Source organism: Maylandia zebra, linkage group LG11 (genome assembly GCF_041146795.1).
Source record: "Maylandia zebra isolate NMK-2024a linkage group LG11, Mzebra_GT3a, whole genome shotgun sequence".
NCBI lineage: Eukaryota > Metazoa > Chordata > Actinopteri > Cichliformes > Cichlidae > Maylandia > Maylandia zebra.
The window spans coordinates 8,535,261-8,558,046 of NC_135177.1; the positions used below are offsets into that span (position 1 = coordinate 8,535,261).

General features: G+C 43.8%; 1 protein-coding gene across 4 annotated transcripts in view; it reads left to right on the forward strand.

Annotated features, from left to right (window-relative positions):
- The window catches only part of ptprub (protein tyrosine phosphatase receptor type Ub), a 195,117-nt gene extending 184,959 nt beyond the window's left edge, over positions 1-10,158 (forward strand). For all 4 annotated transcript variants that reach the window (XM_076889732.1, XM_076889733.1, XM_076889734.1 and 1 more), the window contains 2 exons: positions 7,383-7,518; positions 7,624-10,158. In XM_076889732.1, the coding sequence (XP_076745847.1) occupies positions 7,383-7,518; positions 7,624-7,686 (199 nt within the window). In that variant the 3' untranslated portion in view covers positions 7,687-10,158. The remainder of the gene's footprint in view (positions 1-7,382; positions 7,519-7,623) is intronic.
- Positions 10,159-22,786: the final 12,628 nt, after the last annotated feature.

The window sequence follows — 22,786 nt, forward strand, 5'->3', positions numbered from 1 at the left end:
GCAGGTTTGTCAAAGACTATTCTAAAATTGCTAGGCCATTGAATGATTTGACAGCTGGTTATGTCCCTGCCAGGAAGCTGAAACACCACAAATCACCGTCAAACGGCGACTTGAACAGTCCTTTTAATGAGAAATGGACTCCCTCATGTGAGGAAGCTTTCACGACCCTCATTGAGAAGTTGACATCTGCACCAGTGCTTGGGTTTGCTGACCCCAGAAAAGCCTATGTTTTACACACCGATGCCAGTTCACATGGACTTGGTGCAGCCCTATACCAGGAAGAAGATGGTCGGTTAAGAGTCATTGCCTATGCTAGCAGAGGGCTGTCTAACTGTGAAAGAAGGTACCCCACTCACAAACTTGAATTTCTTGCGTTGAAGTGGGCAGTTACTGACAAGTTTGCTGATTATTTGTATGGAGCTGACTTCACTGTCATGACTGACAATAACCCACTGACCTACGTGTTAACATCTGCTAAACTTGATGCAACTGGACATCGATGGCTTGCTGCTTTGTCGAATTTCAATTTCAACATACAGTACAGAGCCGGAAAAAGAAATCAGGATGCGGATGGATTATCGAGACGGCCGCATGTTTCTGTTGAAACTGATGACAGTACAACTGCTGAGGATGAGAGAGTAAAGCAATTCATTGCAAAGTTTACGGAAGAGGGAAATAGTGCAACATTTCCAAAGGATGCTCTAAAAGCTGTATGCGAGAAGCACCAAGTACACATATCTCCTGACACTACTTACCACTACTGCCACTACTTACCTGCTGCAGTGGAGTGTTTGGCAGTGGATGCAAGTGCGATACCTGACGAGTTTGTTCAAGCCGACATTCTGACTGGTACTAGCACTCTTCCTCAACTCTCCCAACAAGATTGGGCTGCAGAACAAAGGCGTGACCCTATAATAAGCAGAGTCATAGACCTTGTCCATACAGGAAAACGCCTTTCCTATCGTCTTAGGCAAAAGGAGGAAAGGGAAGTCCAACTCATGTTAAGAGTACAGGATCAGTTGTCCCTAATAGATAATGTCTTGTACCGGAAACGAGTGAGCCAGGGCCAGACTCTTTTTCAACTAGTGCTTCCGAAGGAGTACAGGGAAGTAGCTCTTGAAAGTCTTCATGATGCAGTAGGTCACATGGGATTGGAAAGAACTGTTGACCTTGTGAGAACACGTTTCTTTTGGCCCCGAATGTTCCTAGATGTTGAAATGAAAATCAGAACATGTGAAAGGTGCATCCGCCGCAAGGCTAGAGCTGAGAAATCTGCCCCACTGGTAAATATTAAAACCAGTCGACCACTTGAGTTGGTGTGCATGGACTATTTGTCTCTAGAACCTGATAGCCGAGGAACAAAGAATATTCTGGTGATAACGGATCACTTTACGAAGTTTGCTGTTGCAGTGCCAACTCCAGACCAGAAGGAAAAGACCGTTGCCAAGGCCCTGTGGGACAAATTCATCATTCACTATGGCATACCAGAGCGGTTGCATAGTGATCAGGGCCGTAATTTTGAATCTGCAGTCATCAAAAACTTATGCCAAATGTTAGGCATAAAAAAATCAAGAACAACCCCCTATCATCCCCGTGGTAATCCAGTAGAACGGTTTAACCGTACACTGCTAGGGATGCTTGGAACACTCCAAGAAGACGACAAACTAAAATGGCGTGATCATGTGCAGCCATTGGCTCATGCCTACAATTGCACAAAAAATGACACAACTGGGTATTCACCCTATCAGCTCATGTTTGGGAGACAGCCAAATCTTCCAATTGATGTGGCTTTTGGACTTAATGTGAGTAGGCAGGACAGTGTAACTCACAGTGAATATGTGAAGAAGCTCAGGGAAAGCCTACAGGAAAGTTACAAACTTGCTGTGGAACATAGCGAGAAAGCTGCCCTACGCAATAAGTCAAGATATGATCTAAAAGTGAGAGAATCCACCTTGGAGGTTGGAGATCGTGTTCTTGTCAAGAATGTTGGAATACGAGGGAAACACAAACTAGCTGACAGATGGAGTCAGACGGTCTACAAAGTTGTAAAACAGCTCAATGACTCTCCTGTATATGTTGTTGCTCCACTCAAGTCAGATGGGCCTGAGAGGACACTGCATAGAGACTTACTGTTACCGTGTGGGTTTCTGTCATGCTCAGCGCCAATCGAACCCAGTCATGGAAGCCAAGAGAAAGAGACACCCAAAGGCGACACCTCCAAAGAGAATCCATTTTCTGAAGTTGAAGGAGACTATCATTATCTGGGTGATAATGACATTGTGGATTATGACTTTCCAGTAGTTTACGAAGAAGTCAATTACCCGGCTTTCATTACTGTCAGTGAAATCCCCAAAGCAACTGAGTCTGTGTCAGAACAAAGTGTGGACCGGGACGAGTCTGATCTAAACCCTGCAGTAAAGGAGTTTCATTCTGCACCCGTGGAGCTGGATGAGGGCGATGGTTCACTTCAAGGTTCTAGTGGAAATGACATTGGAAATGACCCTCCAATGAAAGAAACAGGTGTTATTGTTAATGAGGAATATTCATCTGTTCATGATTCATGTGCTGATATAGATCCAGCTACAGAAAATGATGTTGAACCTTTGGAAAAGGTTATTGACGTAACTCAGGAGCAGTACCAAACTGAAACAACCGGGTTGTCGGATGGAAAAGAGGGGAGTGATAGATATGGATTGGAGGCAGAAGTTGCTAAAGATGAAAAACCTCCAGAAACAAGAGAAATCAGGCGGTCAACTAGGAACAGGACTGAACCTAGCAGACTAACCTACAACACCTTGGGAAATCCCTTAACATTAGTGATGCATTCTCTTTTAAACAGTCTTGATCAGGTTTTTTCACATGCCCTTGGCTCAAACCCTTCCCCATGTGTTGGTAGAGTAAAAACCATTTAAAGTGACTGCTGTCATGCAGGGATGCATGCCCATTTAGGGGGGGAGGGATGTAACCCACCTAAAATCTGCCTCATGAAAATGAACTGCTGTTCCCCAAGAATGTCAGTAGGTGGCACTATGAGATTGTTTAGTGCTTGTGAACTTGAGTTGAGAACTATAGAGAAGGAGAATAGCGCTAAGGCTACGTATGCTGGTCGGAGCTACTCACAGAGTTTTTCCTTAACCTTTTTCTTGAACAAGGATTGTGTGTGAAGACACAAATTGGATTTTACTTTTCCGCTTGTTGGGAAACGCGGACACTTTTTGTTGATGCTGATGTACCTCTGTTTTTGTGTTTTTTGTTCATTTCCGGTGAGTTGACTAACTGCGCTAGCATAGCAAGCTAATCGTTAGCTCAGTATAATGTAAATTTCATGTGTTCCTTTTAAGTGCTGTATTATGTTTTTATTTCTTCACTTGTGAATGTTTTAAGCCAATCGGAAATATTTCTTTGGAAGCTAGTAGGTAAGTTTTATTTATTGTAATGAGATGATAAATATGAGCAGTCTTTGGCTAAATAGTACTGCGACCACGTTTTGCACTTTCCTCGTGCATCAGTAATGTACATTCTCTCAATTCATTGGATTGATGTGACTGCTGTTCACAAAATATGAGATTTGAGTTAAATTTGTATGATGTGGAAATTGTTTTAAGGTTCTTTGATTAATTTTATTATTGATTGCATTAAGTCGTTATATACAAAGAGTGAGAGACATTTGGTCACTAGTGTTGATTAAGTTGTTATATGATATTCATGTAAAATATGTTCACTGCCCTGTGCAGGTTGGTTTTTTTTGTTGGAGTCTAAAGTTGCGAGCCAGGATTCCGGATCCCCAGCTGCGATGCAGGAAAGATTTCCAGCCTACTTAGAAGTGACAACTGCGTTACTTCTTGACAGATAAGCTTATGAGATCTCAGAACAATACACTACCCGGGTAGTACTACTAACATTAACACTATACACACACACACTCACACACCTGAACTGAAAAGACTGAAAAGAACTCTGAACACTGAACTCTGAACTCTAAAACTGAATACACAGACTGACAAATATGGACAATTGGAACTGTTGTGAACTGTTGAATGACTGTTTTTGGTTTTGTTTTGAATAAATGTTGACTGTTCTTTTAGCTGTGTGTCATTCGCTCCTTAGTCGATTCCTAGAGGCCATAAGCCTAAGATCCTAACTTTCTCTACATTCAGTAGTGGTAAAGTATCGTGTGTTACAATATCAAAGGATCAAACTAATTTGATGCATTAATGAAGAAGGCTTGAACTTTTTTTGTCAATCACTTGCCAAATTTTTATATTCCATTTCAAGAAATGTTTATTTCATGGCATACACTTTGTTAAATTATGCAGTAGTGTCCCATGAGCGAAAACAGCCACGAAGCCTCTTTTTTTTCTTCGATAATGCTCTCATTTCATGTTTTACGTTCACTTGGGCCTCCTACTCCTAACATAAACCGGTAGTTTAGAAAGAAAATACTGCACCACGGTAAATGGTTAATGGCCTGTATTTGTATAGCGCTTTACTAGTCCCTAAGGACCCCAAAGCGCTTTACACAACCAGCCACCCATTCACGCACACATTCACACACTGGTGATGGTAAGCTACATTGTAGCCACAGCCACCCTGGGGCGCACTGACAGAGGCGAGGCTGCCGGACACTGGCGCCACCGGGCCCTCTGACCACCACCAGTAGGCAACGGGTGAAGTGTCTTGCCCAAGGACACAACGACCGAGACTGTCCAAGCCGGGGCTCGAACCGGCAACCTTCCGATTACAAGGCGAACTTCCAACTCTTGAGCCACGATGACCCAAAGCAACTCTGACTTGCATTCTTCCCACAAACCACCTATTCTTTGCTCACTACTGATTCCAACCCAGTCTGTTACACGGTTATACAACTGTTATTTAGTATTATGTTTCTTTTCTTTGACACAAGAAAAACAAACTTTAGCTTTTTTATTAACTCAAATAAAATATTACACGAAACTGCTAACAGCTACTAAATATCAGGATTATGCAATGGTAATGTTACACAGCCCCAGAAGGGTCATGGTAGAAATTTCTGTGTTGACAGTTTGTCTGCCCATTTGTTATTTTCCCCTCACACTCGTCAGCTTGCATTAACTTTAATTAAGTTTTTCCATTCCCTCTGGACCATATATTGTATGATATAGTATGTATTATAAATAGACTGCGGCTGCTTTGACCACAGGCACCTTTACCTGTGCTCAGGAACAATCTGTACCTTTTGGAGAAAGAAATAATATCTTGATGAACTAAATCAACCAGTCGTCTTACCATCAGCAGCTAGTATTAATTGAGACAGCTGCTGGGATCATTAAATGATTGCATGACCCGACACTGCGATTGTGTTGGTGGTCATGTATGTACTGAAAGATCTTTGGATCTTCATTATCACGACATTAGTAACAGGGCAGCACAGCAGGCACATGAGTGGCCAACTTTTACCATCTCAGACAGTTTTTAGCCTGCACTTGTTTTGTGCCAGAGGCAACCCCAAACCATCCTTGGATATTATCAACACTGTGTTTTATATTATAATCTTTTGTACTGCCTCGACAGAGTCATTGATGCCGTGCATTTTTATAAGCATTGCACTGAACTTCCTCTATAGGTCGGCTGTGAGCGTCCAAGTAGAGGAAAACTGAAATGTGTGCTGCATGCAAAAGCCGTGAGTTTTACTTCGAGGGTGATGTTCTTATCTCTCCATATTTATTCACACCCTGGGAAACGCTAGATTGAGAATAAATATGCCAGTTGGTCCAACATTATAATAGGTAACTAAAACTAAACTAAAAACTGAAACCAGATGTGAAAAAATATTTCAGTAAAATAAAAACTAGACTTTGAAAAATTACAAAACTATGATAACTCTGTGTTGGTCAAACCTCGGATTAAGGAGGAACAATGTGGTTTTCATCCTGGCTGTGGAACGCTGGACCAGCTCTTTATCCTCTTAAGAATATTTCAGTATGTTTGGGTGTTTGAGCCACCAGTGTACATGTGGTTTGTGGACTTGGAGAAGGCATTTGACCGCTTACTGTCACATTGTTACATGCCTTTCGGTCCATGTCAACTACAGTAAGAACCTGGTTATCGTTGCCGGCAATAAGTCAGACTTTTCCCTGGCGGATGGTGGGCAAGGCTGATTCTGTTTGTGATCTTTACGGACAGAATTTCTAGGTGGAGCCAAGTGCTAGAAGGATGCCACTCTCAGAGTCTTATCGCTGTTTTTTGCAGATGATGTGGTTCCTTTGCCATCACCAGGTGATGACTTCCTGCTTGCACTGGAGCAGCTCACAGTTGTGCAGTGGTCAGAATGACCATTAGCACCTTCTAGTCTGAGGGACAAGCTGCTTTTGTTTATGAGTTAGGGGAGGGGAGTGAAAGAGTGAACAGACAGACTGGTGCAGCATCTGCAGTGATGCTGACACGTCTATAAAAACATCGCTATCAATTTACTGGTTATTCTACATCCCTATGTTCACCTCTTATCACAAAGTTCTGAGTGATGACAGAAAGAATGACACTGCAGAAACAAACCCTTTCTTCAAACGGTGGCTGTGCTCAGAAGAGGAACTCAGTGTAGAGCTGATCCAAACGAGGTGGCTCAGGCATCTGATTAGGATGTTTCCTTGGCTGGGTTTTCTGGATAGGCCCGGAACATGCGGCGAGTTTGCATCTTCATCTTGTCAGGGTGTTTACGTCTTTACGTTGACTGGATAAGCTGGAGTTGGCGAAGTTGGAGAAGGAGGTCTGGACTTGGCTGTGACCCGACCCTGGATAAGCTGTAGAAGATGAATAGATAAATGGAAGAAACACTGCTGTAGATTAGCCTGGTTATGCTTTTTGTCAGAAGCTTCTTGTTTTTGGTTTGTTTTGTCCGGCTTTGACTCTTTATGATTGTTTGTGCTATTGCACTGAAGTCTCTAAAATTGCTACTGTTATCTCTGACATAAACTGTAGCAGAGCTTTCTGGGTAATGTCCATTAGAGCAGTAAAGAGGAGTTACAGCAGCATCTATCCATAGCACTATGGACTGAACCATAAATGTAACATCTGAACATTAACCATATCCACAAGCACAGCTTTAATCAGCGCAGCCAGAGAGGGCTGCTATGCTGCTTGTGTACATTGATGGCTTTGCCTTTCAAAAGGAGGAATGAGCAGCAAAGGATCCATGTGTTCATCATCTCTCATTACCTTAGTATCTGCAGTGTTTGCATTGTGTAACTTCTCTAACTAGTCCAAATCATGAAGCGATTGAACAGATCTGGCAGAGAGCATTGAGTACTGTCCATATACACATGAATACCTTTGGATAGGTACAGTAGCAGCATTGATTTATGCCTGTACTGTGTAATAGTTATTAGACAATGTATTCTCTTCCACAGCAATGGTGGTGGCCGTAGTGGGACCTTCTGTGCCTGCAACATCCTCATCGAGATGATCCAGTATCAGAACATGGTAGACGTATTCTATGCTGTCAAAACTCTACGCAACTGCAAACCCAACATGGTCGAGTCTCTGGTATGGAAGTTTAGTCTAGTCTGTAAATTAATTGAAAAAAACCCAAATTCAATACATTTGAGATTTTTGACTCTAGTTTTGTGTTTTTCCTTTTTGTTTCTTTAGGACCAGTATCGATTTTGCTATGACCTTGTCCTTGAGTACTTGGACTGCTTTGAAGGCAGATAGCAACTAAACGTTTACGACAGCAGCAAATTCCCACGCGCTGGAGACAAAGGTCACCCGGTGACCCCACATCTACTTAAATGTTTGGACCTGTGAAGTTGGCTTTGAAAGGACTGCAGAGGAACGAGAGCAAAGAAAAAAAACATGGTCAAGGTTCTGACTTTTAACCTTTAATGTACAGCTGTGATTTCCTCCTTGTTGGTGATGTTTATCTCTTTTGATATTTTTTTTTTGTGCTTTTCTCGGTCCTATTTGCCTCTTGGACTACATCTTGTATGTGCTAAGGGTTTCTGTAGCAGCAAAACAATATTTGGAGCTGCAATGTGGACCTCTCTCTTCAAAGCAAGGGTCACCTTGGCTGTGTTTCATCATTTCATTCGTACAAACCGAAGACGCTGGATCTAATTCTGGAGTTACAGCAGCATTATTTAAACGTGGAAGAGCTACATAAAATAACGGTCCACTGTGCTCGTGGCATGACTTATCTACCATACCATAAACTGCCTTATTCTCTAATGATAGGACAGATTTATTGAAACCACCAAATAAATCGATAAAGTTTTTCACCTGGGGTAGAAAACAAGAACAAGAGATTTTAAGAGACCTATATTGTAAAGCAGACCAGCCCAGTATTCAACAGTATTGATGCAGAAACTGTACAGTAGTGCAATGTGTTGTATTTTCCCATAATGTTTGTGCTGGATTACCATGTGTGCTACAGGTGGGCGTTACTGGCACTGAGCCTGGTGCCACCGAGGGAGATTCCTGTCTCGTTACTGTCACGGTGCCAATCCCACTGACTGACTTGAATCCTTTGCTTTGTTCTACTGCTTCATCTTGATATATGCCTACAAACAAACACTATGTACTGCATCAGCTAATGTTCTCGCTCTGAAGTGATTGTTTGTACTTTATACTCACCGAAGACAGCAAAAGGAGAGGATGGCGAAAGCTGTTTGAAAGGCATCGAGATGCCACAGTGTTGGTGTGAAAAATGATGCGCCATTAATGCTGTGGTGAAATGTCTGAACTGGTGCGGTCACACAGGTCTCAGTCTGCACCTCTTCTACTCATTCATTGTCCGAGGCGTTTGGTTGTGCTGTAAAAACAAAAAAAGTCTAAGAAAAGCAAAAAGAAAATCGGGGGTAGGGGGCACTAAGATGGGGTAGATGGTGGGAGTGCCATCTTGGGTCACCGCTCATTGCTGAACATATTTTTTTGATTGCAGAAATGTGGTTTTAAAAAAGTAGTAAAAGTAAGAAGCTGTTGGCCACATACCCTGCTGCTGACTTACCGCAGAGTTGATGGATAAACAAAATCCACTCTTTTTCAGCTGTTGGCCAGGGCCTGGAGAGCACTGGAACTCTTCATGCCTGAATCAATGTAAGAAGCAGTCAGGTTGGGATTTGTGATACACATAATGATCAGAGACAACTTTGAAACATGCTCTTGCAAAGACCCCATTACACAGAGGAAGAGATTTTTTTTTGCGTTATAGCCACAAAAATATCTCTAATAAGCTCCATTAGAGATATTTTAAAACATAGGCCTTTTAAAATATGTTATGCGCCAACACATCTCCCGAGACTCCTTTAAGTAGAGGTTTTCAGGGAGGGTGGTAAAGGTATCACTCCAGGACATATCCTAATGAACAAGGAGAGACAGCTTGAAGCCTGCAGAAGCTGAGAAAGGCAACCCTGCTGCTAGTTTGCAGCTCACACTCTGGTTCAGGTGGGATAACCAGAATATGTGAGCAATCTAACAGTATACAAACATCACCAGACTCCCACAGATTCTCAAATAGAGCAGCTTGTTTGTGATGAGGAAGAAGAATGAGGTAGCTACATTGTAGTCAGTGATCTGGCAAAAGATTGCTGAAGGAAGTGCCTGGACACTTTTTTTGTTAAGGGTGGAAGGAATATGTATATACAGATGTATATTATGTTATGTGAATAATATATTATATGTTTGCCCAGAGTAAAGACGTATAGTAAGTAACCACAACATAACCATAAAGCTGAATGTTGCTGTAAATGAGCATTTTGTGAGTTTTTGTCAGAACTTTTAACGACGAGCGTTCATCCCAGCGCTGCGAGCGAAGCGGCTCATGAGGCGTGTTCGGGCGCTCGTTAAGCTTTGCATTTCATTTCAGTGATTTCAGAATAACCCGATCCATATGATTTGTTTCAACCTTTAGCCACGACTGTGAGTGCATTATACTTTTACCATTCCAAAGCTTTTTATTATGACTATTTCTGAGTGACAACTGCCAACACAGGATGTTTGATTTCACTTGTTGTTTTCTGTATGAACCAACAGTACATGACTACTGTGTTTTTGATCATTGTATTTGTGGGGACATGGTGTGTATTTAATGAAAGAAAATAAGAAGAGAGATGTATATCGGGGTAGAAAGATCTTTCTTTTGAGCGATACCAACGATTAACAATAAATGAACAATGGGGGGAAAAAAGACGTTGTCGCAGCCTTTATTGGATGTTCTGTACCAAATACATACACGGCTGAAAAACCCCAACACACAACGTGGTTTCATGATCGGATTGTCAACAGAAGCGCAGACCTGATGGCAAAAGATGGACTTTCTGTCTATATCCCCTCTGACCCACCTGCGGTTTCTCATGCGGATGTGATCTTTTAACATTTTCCCGTCACCCTGAACCGCATTGACCATTTGATCTGACCCGCCTTTCTGATCCCTCACCCTGTTTCTTTTCCTTATCTCTTTTAATCATACCCCTCCACCACACCCTGCTCATTTTCCATTACTTTCAATGTCTTTTCCTCATCGTTTTCTCCATCTCTTGCTTTGCTCCTTAGCTCAGAGTAAGGTGACTCCAGACCACAGACTTCCTCTCTTACCCCGTGGCTACGTTGAATAATGCAGCAGTCCTGCAAACTGATCCAGTCTTCAGCAGAGAGACTAGTCAGATTAATTAGAGTACAAGACCCCCTACTGTTCGGATGAGGACAATGTAGGCTGTGCAGACTTGCCTTTATTTTCTCATAGATTGATTAAGCTGCAAAAACAAACTTTAAAGGAGTGCGTCAGTATATTTAAGTATTCCTAAGTTGGTACTTTTCCACTAGTCATGTTGGTGAAAAGGGCAGGAATACCTTGTAGATTAATGAGGCAATGAGCTATTTTTATGGAGGCAGGTCATTTATACCACCCTATTTAATATCTGCAAGATTTTCTCAATTTCCCTTTTCACCTGCAGAAAGCCATTACAACATAAAATCCTTTTTTCCATCTTTTATTTCTCATATTTGACCGGCGGTTTAAATTAGCTGGTAATTGGAATCTTATCATTTAATTCTGATGGTGTAATGACTGTTGTGGTCAAGGCACTTATCACTTTGCCAGGATCCAACAGGGCTTTGTCTTTTCTCTCTCTTTGGAGCATCCTGTCTTATATTCTGTCACTGATGGGCTCGATAGATGTCGGCTTCTCCTCAGTCTCCCTGTTGAGTCTCACCACATACACTCGGATATCTTTCTATAAAACGGCTGTGACTTCCGACAGCTTCTGTTATTGGCTGATATAACGGAGAAAGCTGAAAAATTATCTAGTAATTTGATCAGGTATGATTAATGTTATTGTTAATGGAAGTTTTAAAACAAATATACTTCAAGGTATTTGGATAGACAATACAATATTGTGCAAAGTCTTGAGTGTCCCCCTCATATTTTTATATTTTGCTTCCAAGGAGCCAAGCTGTTACTTTTAAGTGGTCTTAAGCAATATTCATTCAGGTTTTCTTTTAAAGTTGGCCGCCTTTTCACTCATTTTTAGTCCAATCCTTGTATTACACCAAATATAACAGAGTTTAACATAAACGTATAATATAAAAAAAATTTATTTGCACTTATAAGGTGATTCGAAAAGTGCTATTAGTTAAAAGCATGGTTTTCAGTTTGTCCTTAAAAATGTGAGAAAACTGGACAAATGGAGGACAGAGGAAGAAGGTGCATGGCTAAAAAACTATCCACAGCATATAAACAATATGCAGCAGATGGCTTTAGTATCTACAGCATACCAGTAAAGACCAGAGTATGCATCAGGTCCTTGAGTTTATCCATCTGCTCATTAGAAATCCATTCTTAAGGAAGGGAAGCAGGTGCAGTATGCCACATTACACAAGAGCTGCACTGAAAATAAGTAGCAACAGGTCTTATTGTAAAATTTGAAACTTTTGGTTCAAATTATCATCAACATATACAGAGGAGGTCAGTGTTTACATCCATCAGTAAAACATGGTGGAGGCTCTGTCATGGTGTATGGCTGTATTCCAAACGTTGGTGTTGGGAATCTTGTCAAACTCGTTGCCGAAAAGGAACGTAGATCCAGCATGCAATCAGAAAAGCATCTGGATGGCAGTGACGTCATTTATCAGCATGAAAACGATCCCAAACACAATGTTAATGCAGTGTTATTACTCTATTAATACCTATATAGACAGAGTCCAAATCATCTTGACAGAGAGCACAGAGGCAGCCAACATCCAAGGAATAGCTTCGGTGTCCTTCAAGAGATTTGATGAAGTATTCCTGAAGACTACTTAAACTACAAGAAAGCTTGTCTGAGATAGTAAAGGTCGTGTGAAGGTTCAAAACAATAGAATGAAGGTGGTCGTATCATATATCGATTTTCAAGGTCATTGCAACTGTACAAACCCCATTTCCCCCCCTTATATACTGTATTTCCATAAATGGTTGCATGTTTCAGTAAATTGCTGCACCTATTTCCAATTTTCCAAGCAAGACCTTTTGCACAGTAAATATAAATTATTCATAGTTTTGTGACTTTTACAGTCTTGCAACTGTAAAAAGAAGCAATGTCTGGGACTCAAAAACATGCTCACTCGTTGCCTAATAGCTACAGAGACATGATCCGGGTTTTAACATCGGCAGAATGCTATTCTTCAAAGCACAGTGGTGTATCTTACTAAATGTTTAATGATTCTTCTTTCATGCCAAATGCTTTGCTAATAGATGCAGATAAAATCCAATATTCTCTGGGAGAATATTGTCACAGAAACTTCTGCGGGTGACCTTGCCCAAGCCTCAGTCAATAAGTCGATAGAGAAGATGGCATGAAAATAAAGTTGCAGGCTTTTAGAAAGTGGGATAAATATCTGGTGTATGTCTGGGGATGTATTATATGATTCCTTAGGACCAATAGAGACTTAAACAAAGTCCAGTCCACTGAGTAAAGCCATTCTTCTCTTTCTGAGCATTTTTTTTTATACTATAAACACACAACTAAACAAATACACACCATATCCACACTATCTTGTTCTACCATCCTGGTGGTACTCGGCTTCTGCTATAGAGTGCAGCAGACAAGACAGGTGGTTCAGCTTTGTGCTCAGCAGAGCGAGGACAGCGAGAAGAGCCAGCCAGATGGCTCCGTCCACCATGTTTTCTCACCGGTTCCATTGCCACAGTCAGTCTGATTGGAGCCCTTATCTCAACAGTGTGCTCCGAGTTCAGTGAAAGTCATGGTTGACATGAACAAGGGGAAGAGAGGAAGCTTCTGATGGTTCCAGCCTGGATCATGCAAGCAAACAAGGAGCCTGAGACAGATAACCAGAATCAGAGGACACATGAGTGATCCAGCCGTCCCTTTCCTCTTTATCACGCTCGCCTTTCGCTGTTGGGTAGCACAACAGTAGCTTGCCGCCACCACCAACACCGGCCACCTTTAACTTTGGATCCTCTGACTTGTGTCATTTGTGGGGTTGAGTTCAACAGCTGAATTAAGCTGGAGGAGGGGGATGAACACGGCAGGCGATAGAGAAGTTGGATAATCCAGAGAGAGACAAAAAAAAAAAGTTTGGGAAGTTGTGGTGATGAAATATCAGGATTGTGTACACAAAATCCGTCTCTGCCACCGCGCACTCTCTCGATAACAACACAATCTCAGGTGAAGCAGAGGCTGAAGTTATTTTGCTCCAAGGATAATCTCTCGTTGTTAGTACACACATAGAGATGTTGAGCCTTGAGGTTTCTGGGGAGAAGCTTGTAAACGATCTTATGTCAACATGAGCCATTTCTAGGTTGTGGCAATAATGCTTCTCCGAGCTGCCATAAATTTGAGAGATGAGCTTATCAAAAGGTCAGCCCTTAGAGGGACTGGCTTAGCAACTGGATTTATCCTTCAGTTTATTTAGAGCAGAAAAATGGGGCCACAAGCGACGACTAGCATCAATCATACTCCATTGTGATCCTTGACAAACTTAAAGAAAGAGCAGGAGTCTTTGTGATTTCATCTAAAGGCAGGGAACAAACACTGGGAGTATACTCAAGTCAATAAAGTATGGAATTACCTTTTATTGCTTTTAAGTTATAAAACATATTCAGGCATAGGAGCTCCTGCATATTACATGTCCCCCGTTGAGAATGATTAGATTTGATTTCCTATTTTTTGACATCTTAGTGTTTTTGTTTTGTTTTCGTTTTATTGTTTTGGGGTTTTATGGTGTTTTTTATGCCATTAAAATTAAATAATATGAGAAGACTTAAATCTGTTATCAACTTTCAAGGCCTTCAAACTTTCCTGTCCACTCTTGAGAATATCTATTTTGTCTTTGTTTTCTAAGTTTTTTTTCTCACTCATCCTTTTTTGCCCTTCTTCTCTCTCTTGTCGCTTCTTCTCTTATCTTTCTCTGTCTTCATCCCCCCGCCTCCTGCCCCCTTCTTTCCTCCAGCAGTTGTTGAAATAGATGCGGCTATGAGAGGACAGTTGTGCAGCTGATAATACTATATTAACCTCAGGGAGAACACAGTTGTCCTCTGCTCTCCCATCTCTGTTCCACACCAGACATCCCCGACTGCAGGCCGCATTAACCCCAGTCCTCCCCCACTCTGTCATCCCTGGAGCCCTACGTTCACCGGTTCACGAAGCCCCATAGCGGCAACTGATCTTCTTTCTGCCAGGGCTGAGTAATGCCATGCTATGTGAAAAAATGTTATCTGCATCCTGAATGGAAACATGGCCCAGAACGCTATTACTTCCCAGAGTACTTTGTCTTTCACACCTATGTAGCGTCATTCACAATGTCTACATTTCATTTAGCACCTTATCCTGTGGAGAATAGTTGCGCACTCCCACACTGCCTGCATGCTCTTTTTTTATAGAGAGGATTGTTTTCTGTATATTACACACACACACAGAAAAACACACACTGAGCTAAACGTTAAACATAACTATGTATTTTCTGTACAAAGATGAAGCACATGTTGTCTAGAACAGTGTTGGGGTTGTCAAAAAAGTAATTTATTACTCATTACTTTGTTCCCCTTTTTTGTAAAAAAACAAAACAACTTATTTTAAAGTAAATTTTTGTATTATGTAACTTTTTGCTCCAGGCAGAAAGTAATTTGTTACACTGACATTACTTTCATGTTTCTGTGTAACTTGATCTTAAATGCGTTGTCACATAATTACCAGCTGACATTATAAATCTGAGGCTGCAGTCCAACGCATCTGCACACATTCAATCTTTTTAAAATCTGCTGTGGTGGTCTGCAAGTTGGATGAGTATGAAGGTAAACTCTGTCTATCACCACAGAGATTCTACTGCAGAAGCATGAACAGAAATGGAGGCCACAATGCTGTTAGCTTGACTGCTCATCGATGCCTTTGTGACCTTTTGAAGTTTAGGCTCTGGCTGCAGGTTTGAGGTCAGCATACACTCAATTTTATCACTTTGTGTTCTTGGCCAAAAAAGCCAAAGTTGTGCAAGCAGAATAATGCAATTGTCGGCTGTCATGGAGGCAGTTTGGACTTTACTGTCACACTCTTATTTTTTTGCACATTAAAAAAGTAATGACAATATCTAATCTACTCAAAATCACTCTGCTATATTCCTCCTCCCGATGGACGAACTGAAATCGGCTAACTGTTAGCAATAAGTAATGCTGTCACTGCTGCAAGCAAGGTAACAAAATAACATAATAGTTAATTAAAAACTATAAACAGTCATATTTTTAGATGAAGCAGTTTTGATTTCCAGCCTTCTGGTAAAAGCCAAACTTCAGAAAGATCCTGTCCTTAAGCTAAGCTAGCTAGCTGCCATTAGTATCCAAACCCTATCAAAAGCATAATTTCCAAAAGTGAAACTATTACTTTTAGCAGTTGTTGGGTTAATACTTTATTTAAACTTGTTGAACATTTTGCACAAATTGCTTATTTAATAAAATCTGACAATTTGCTTTTCTCTTATTACCACCATCTTCCCATCCCTGTGCAGGTCAGTAAGACAGTAGTACTGAATGACTTGGCTACAAATTGGTCTCCAGGTCTTGGCTTTTGCCCACAGAGAGTAACTGTCAGTGTCATGTTCTGGTCTTTCACAACCTTCAAACCTAATTAAAGGGAAGAACTATTTCTCTTCATCGCTCTGCATGGCTTCTTCGTTTAATGCTGTGCCTGAACCTCAGAGCACTGGGGATTATGCTGTCATGTCATGTAGACTGAACCCAGGGATCTACATGCATGCAGATACGAGCTCTTTAATATTTCATTCCACAGGTTGGACTGCTTGCCTGCACCTCAAGAAAAAAAAAACTTTGGATACTGCGTCAGACAGGATAATAACAGAATAATGCATGGCCCCGGTTTCACTACATTTGACTATCTAACTCTGTCTTTTTTTAAAAAAATGATCAGCTTTTGCAGCCTTTTATCAATTTCACTCTTGCACTTGCAATTTCCTGTTTTGTCCTCTTGTCTATTTTTTAAGCGTCCTCACCTTTCTCTCCCACCATCTGTTCCCTTACTTTTTAGCCCTCTTGTGCTTTCCTCATCCTCTCTGCATCTCACCGGTTTTGTGTCAGGTGAGATTGTTTGAGGTGTGAGTTTCTGACAGCTGATCGAGGGCTTGTTGGGTAGGGCGGTGCTTTTTTCCCCCCTGCCCGCTTGTCAGCTGTCTGCTCTGCCGTGTGACCGGGGTGACGAGGTCACGACATTCATTGTGGAAACTTGTATTTGATGTTGCCGTGTCACTCAAAAGAACGTCGACAACAGCGTCCTTGGTGAGGTCTGCCTTTAAACTACATACTGTTAACAGGCAGCCTTTTCTGCTCCTGTCACAGCATCACATTACGCTTTGCCAGCAATGCAAAACATCCCGATTTAGCGCCTGTAACATGGCACGAATCCGTTTTGCTGTCACTATTTACTGAAAAGCAATTTCTACTTTTTCGTTTAATTTTTTTTAAGAGTGGATGAAGAAGGTTTCAGAAGCACGACAGAGAGAGCACACTTGCAGAAAAGAAAAGTCACACTCTGCTAGGTGTGGACGACTAACTGGACTTTGCCTTTGTGCTAAGGCATTGTTATTTAAAGACTGAGTTCACTGATGCACCGTGGCATTCTAACTCCATATTTGATGTTAATCTGCTGGAATGAGCAGAAAAACACGAACACATTGAACCATGTTGCATATTGCATTGAGCTTGACATGTGTCTCTAAAGTGGCAACAACTGACTGTAATTACCGTGAATGGCCAAATGCAATGCTTACATTAGAGATGGAAGAATAGCTAGCAACCTCCTTGTCATATCTACTGGATGCCAGTTATTCTTACTCTGTCTTTGGTTCAGTAGACATCCCTTGTGGCCACGCTGAGCTGTGCAAGCAACATTTGAGGAGGACAACATATCTGTGAATGTATTAATTTCTTGTTCATTGTAGATGTTTGTTGCTTTCACTTCTTTTATTATCTGCTCCAGATGCACGTTAAATGCATGCAGACAAAGGAAAACTCACTTCTGTAGGCCAGTAGAAGCTCGAATAATCCTGCCTGTGTTTCAGTCACATGAATGACATTTCCAGCATGGACAAACTTGGTTGTTTGAGAGTTTAAAAGTCTCTCACATCTTCAGTGGTTTAGACTGTGGCTCAGTTTGCTTATTGGTTGCCCCAGCCTGTCTTCACGTGATAAAAGACCCTGACAACACTGTCGACCCGAGGAGAAGCAGTGCAAAAGAGAAGTAATGTTAAAAGCAGGTTTTGTAACAATGAGGATCTCAGTCCAATGCCCAGTGTCCTCCCAGACATGCACCATTAGAGGTGAAACACCAGGGGCTCATGTGATCTCTTTAGAGCAAATGTTAACTCTGAGACTTTGGACCATTAGAAGAAACCAGGAGTTTAATCTGTAGTTTTTAAGCTAATGCACATAGGTTCTAATGATGCATTTCATTGCAACATCTCATCTTGTGGCTCAGTGCAGTGTGGAGTACGATGATAGGGTTTTCATTTAATACGGTCATAACGACGGTAGCAGCAGTGACTGTGGTTAGGAACGGAGGTATGTCTTCAAATAAAACTGCCTGCAAACCTTGAGTTTTTAGGATACCTGACCAAACTCCGCCCGGAATTCCTCTCAGGTTAAGGTGTAAATTGAACAGAACACCTTCTCTGTTGTGTCAAACTGAGAGAGTGAAATGCTCCCATGTCTTCCTATCTGTATCCTGGGGCTCTGTAACACCTGTCTAATTAGCTGTGCAGCACGACAGCAGTGGACACATGAACTCTGTTCCTCTCATATAAGCAACAAGAAGGGTTTTGTACACATAGTCTGCACTTTAAATGCACAGACACGTACTGTGTGAACAAACGCACATTTTTCACTCAATGTTGTAAGATGGAAAACATACAGTATCTTGTTATTACAACTTTGTGTTGATGCAACAGTTTCTGGGCACTCAAGCTGACTTTGCCCGTTTTCTTGTTCTAAATAGTTCAGCGTTTTTCTCACCTGCCTCTGAGCTTTCATGGTTCTGGCTCTTGGGCTTTGTGAAAGCTCCTGCTTAGAGATTGTTTGCAGCCGCAGACACTTCCAGCTCAGTTCCAGGGGAAAGGAAAAGCAATTCCATGCTTGGGCCACAGTGAATCCGTCTCTGTCAGTTCCGCTTCTCGATGCCCTCAAATCACATTCCCCTCCACCCATCCGCTCTCCCATCAGCCTTTGCTGTTCTGTGATCAGGGAGTAGGAGAGCATAAGCCTGGAAGTGAAATGAGGATGCGCTTTACATGCTCCCTTACCATACTATCCTCCTTGATGTCACTCACTTCTGTTCCCTGGCACTTGCAATTTCCCGCTCTGCAATAAAACGCCATATAGTTCACGCAGGAGCAGTCACAGCCTACAGCTGTAATATACCTTCTTCTCTGTCTATCACTTTATTTCAGCCACTAGTTTTCCCCTCACATTGTGATCTCTTCACAAAAAAAGTGCAAGCCACCGTAATTTCATTTTTTTGTCAAAATAAACTTTTATGCACTTACTGAGGAGAATATCAGCTTTTAAATCTTTTGCCAGGATTCTGTAATTTCAAATGACGTGCAAATTGCACTTTCTTTAGATGCACTTTAGTTATTTTGTAAGGTCAGTGTTTAAGCCTGTTCTTGGTAAGTCTGTAAGTCACAGAAAGCTCTCGAGCTGCAGTAATTTCAAATACCTTGCTATTACCGATGTCGATGAATTGATCAGAGAAAACCTGCAAATGTGACCCAACGCTGTACACTGTAGGCCCGCACCTCCGCGTTTATTTTTGAAGCACATTTATCCAGTTCCCCACTCTCTTAATTAAAGCACCTAACTACTCATAACTAATTGTTGCGCAATAACTTTAATCCTGTATGGCCCCTTCATTTTACCGTCAGACGTGTGCATTTTATCATCAATCCTTTGCCTGGTGACTAAATTTGTTGCTTTGCCTTTGTAGAAAACAGTGACACATAATTTTTTAAAGCAATGAAGGCACACAGAATGATTGATGGCAGCATATTGGATGGGAAAATAACGTTCTGGGCCGTTAATTTTACCGAGTCAAGGAAGCAGCCTCAGACTGTCAACACAGGAAATGAGTAGGATTTATCTCTGGCCTAGCGTCTGGGTAGCGCTCTTGCACTGGATGCATTTACAGGGACCACAGTAGCGGGTTTCAAAGAGTAGTGCACACTGTAGAGATTTAGAATAAACATGGTTCTGCAATGAGATGCTATTAGTGTTTTATTAACATTACTGGTCTCGTGGAAGATATAAGCATCTAAAATGCACTTTATTATATTAGAATCACAAATAATTTTCTCCTCCTCCTTGAATCGCTACCTTATCGTGGTGGAGGGGTTTGTGTGTCCCAGGGATCCCAGGGGTTATGTTGTCTGGGGGCTTTTGCCCCCTGGTAGGGTCTCCCATGGCAAACTGGTCCTGGGTGAGGGACCAGACAAAGAGCGATTCAGAAGACCCCCATGAAAAGAATATCGAGGGAACAGTTTACCCTGCCCGGGATAGGGTTACCGGGGCCCCGCCCTGGAGCCAGGCCCGGGGAGGGTGCCCGAGGGCGAGCGTCTGGTGGCCGGGCCTTAGTCCATGGGGCCCGGCCGGGCACAGCCCGAAGAGGAGACATGGGCCCATCCTCCCGCAGGCCCACCACCCGCAGGAGGCGCCATAGGGGTCGGGTGCATTGTGAGCCGGGTGGCGGCCAGGAGCGGAGGCCCTGGCGGACCGACCCCCGGCTGCCAAGACTGGCAATAGGGACATGGAATGTCACCTCTCTGGTGGGGAAGGAGCCTGAGTTGGTGCGTGAGGTTGAGAGGTACCGGCTAGATATAGTTGGGCTCACCTCTACGCATTGTCTGGGCTCTGGAACCAGTCTCCTGGAGAGGGGCTGGACTCTGTCTCAGTCTGGAGTTGCCCCTGGTGAGAGGCGGCGGGCTGGGGTGGGTATTCTTATATCCCCTCGGCTTGCTGCCGGTACGTTGGGGTTTTTCCCGGTGGACGAGAGGGTTTGTTCCCTGCGCCTTAGGGTCGGGGAACGGGTCCTGACTGTCATCTGCGCTTATGCGCCGAGTGGCAGTTCGGAGTACCCAGCCTTCTTAGAGTCCCTGGGGGGGTGCTGGAAGGTGCTCCACCTGGAGACTCTGTTGTCCTGCTGGGAGACTTCAATGCTCACGTGGGTAACGACAGCGAGACCTGGAGGGGCGTGATTGGGAGGAACGGCCTCCCTGATCTGAACCCGAGCGGTGCTTTGTTATTGGACTTCTGTGCTAATCACAGTTTGGCCATAACGAACACCCTGTTCGAACATAAGAGTGTCCATAAGTGCACGTGGCACCAGGATGCTCTAGGCCGTAGGTCGATGATCGATTTTGTAATCGTATCACCAGACCTGCGACCATATGTTCTGGACACTCGGGTAAAGAGAGGGGCTGAGCTGTCAACTGATCACCACCTGGTGGTGAGTTGGATCAGGTGGCGGGGGAGGACGCTGGACAGACCTGGTGCACCTAAACGCGTAGTGAGGGTGTGCTGGGAACGTCTAGCAGAGGCCCCAGTCCGCGAGATCTTCAACGCACACCTCCGGCAGAGCTTCAACAGCATTCCGAGGGAGACTGGGGACATTGAGTCCGAATGGACCATGTTCAGCGTCTCCATTGCCGAAGCTGCTGCATTGAGCTGCGGCCGCAAGGTGGTTGGTGCCTGCCGTGGTGGTAATCCCCGAACCAAATGGTGGACACCAGAGGTGAAGGGAGCCACCAGGCTGAAGAAGGAGGCCTATCGGGCTTGGTTAGCCTGTGGGACTCCGGAGGCAGCCGACAGGTATCGACAGGCCAAGCGGAATGCGGCTCGGGCAGTGGCTGAAGCAAAAACTCGGGTGTGGGAGGAGTTCGGAGAGGCCATGGAAAAAGACTTTCGGACTGCCTCGAAGAGATTCTGGCAAACCGTCAGGCGTCTCAGGAGGGGAAAGCGGTGCTCTACCTGCACTGTGTATAGTGCTGACGGAGCGCTGTTGACGTCGACTGAGAAAATTGTCGGGCGGTGGAAGGAATACTTCGAGGACCTCCTTAATCCCACTGACACGTCTTCCGGGGAGGAAGCAGAGTCTGGGGATGAGGGGTGTGACCCACCGATTTCCGGGGGCGAGGTCACTGAGGCAGTTAAACAACTCCTTGGTGGCAGAGCCCCTGGTGTCGATGAGGTCCGCCCCGAGTTCCTGAAGGCTCTGGACGTTGTAGGGCTGTCTTGGTTGACACGTCTCTGCAATGTTGCGTGGAGATCAGGGGCAGTACCTGTGGACTGGCAGACCGGGGTGGTGGTCCCCATCTTCAAGAAGGGGGACCGGAGGGTGTGTTCCAACTACAGGGGGATCACACTCCTCAGCCTCCCCGGGAAAGTCTATGCCAGGGTGCTGGAGAGGAGGGTTCGTCCGCTAGTCGAACCTCGGATACAGGAGGAACAATGCGGTTTTCGTCCTGGTCGCGGAACACTGGACCAGCTCTTTGTCCTCTCGAGGATACTTGAGGGTGCATGGGAGTTTGCCCAACCAGTCTACATGTGTTTTGTGGACCTGGAGAAGGCATTCGACCGTGTCCCTCGGGGCGTCCTGTGGGAGGTGTTGCGCGAGTATGGGGTGTCTGGCCCATTGCTACGGGCCATTCAATCCCTATACAACCGTTGCAAGAGCTTGGTTCGCATTGGCGGCAATAAGTCGGACTCGTTCCCGGTGGGTGATGGGCTCCGCCAAGGCTGCCCTTTGTCTCCGGTTCTGTTCATAATTTTTATGGACAGGATTTCTAGGCGCAGCCAAGTGGCGGAGGGCTTTCGCTTTGGTGGCCTCAGAATCTCATCTCTGATTTTTGCGGATGATGTGGTTCTGTTGGCTTCATCGGGTGAGGGCCTCCAGCTCGCACTGGAGCGGTTCGCAGCCGAGTGTAACGCAGCGGGAATGAGGATCAGCACCTCCAAATCTGAGGCCATGGTTCTCAGCTGGAAAAGGGTGGAGTGCCCACTCCGGGTCGGGGAGGAGTTCCTGCCCCAAGTGGAGGAGTTCAAGTATCTCGGGGTCTTGTTCGCGAGTGATGGGAGAAGGGAGCTGGAGATCGACAGACGGATTGGGGCTGCGGCTGCAGTAATGCGGACGCTGCACCGGTCAGTCGTGGTGAAGAGGGAGCTGAGTGTAAAAGCGAAGCTCTCAATTTACCTATGGCCACGAGCTGTGGGTAGTGACCGAAAGAACGAGATCGCGGATACAAGCGGCGGAAATGAGCTTCCTCCGAAGGGTGG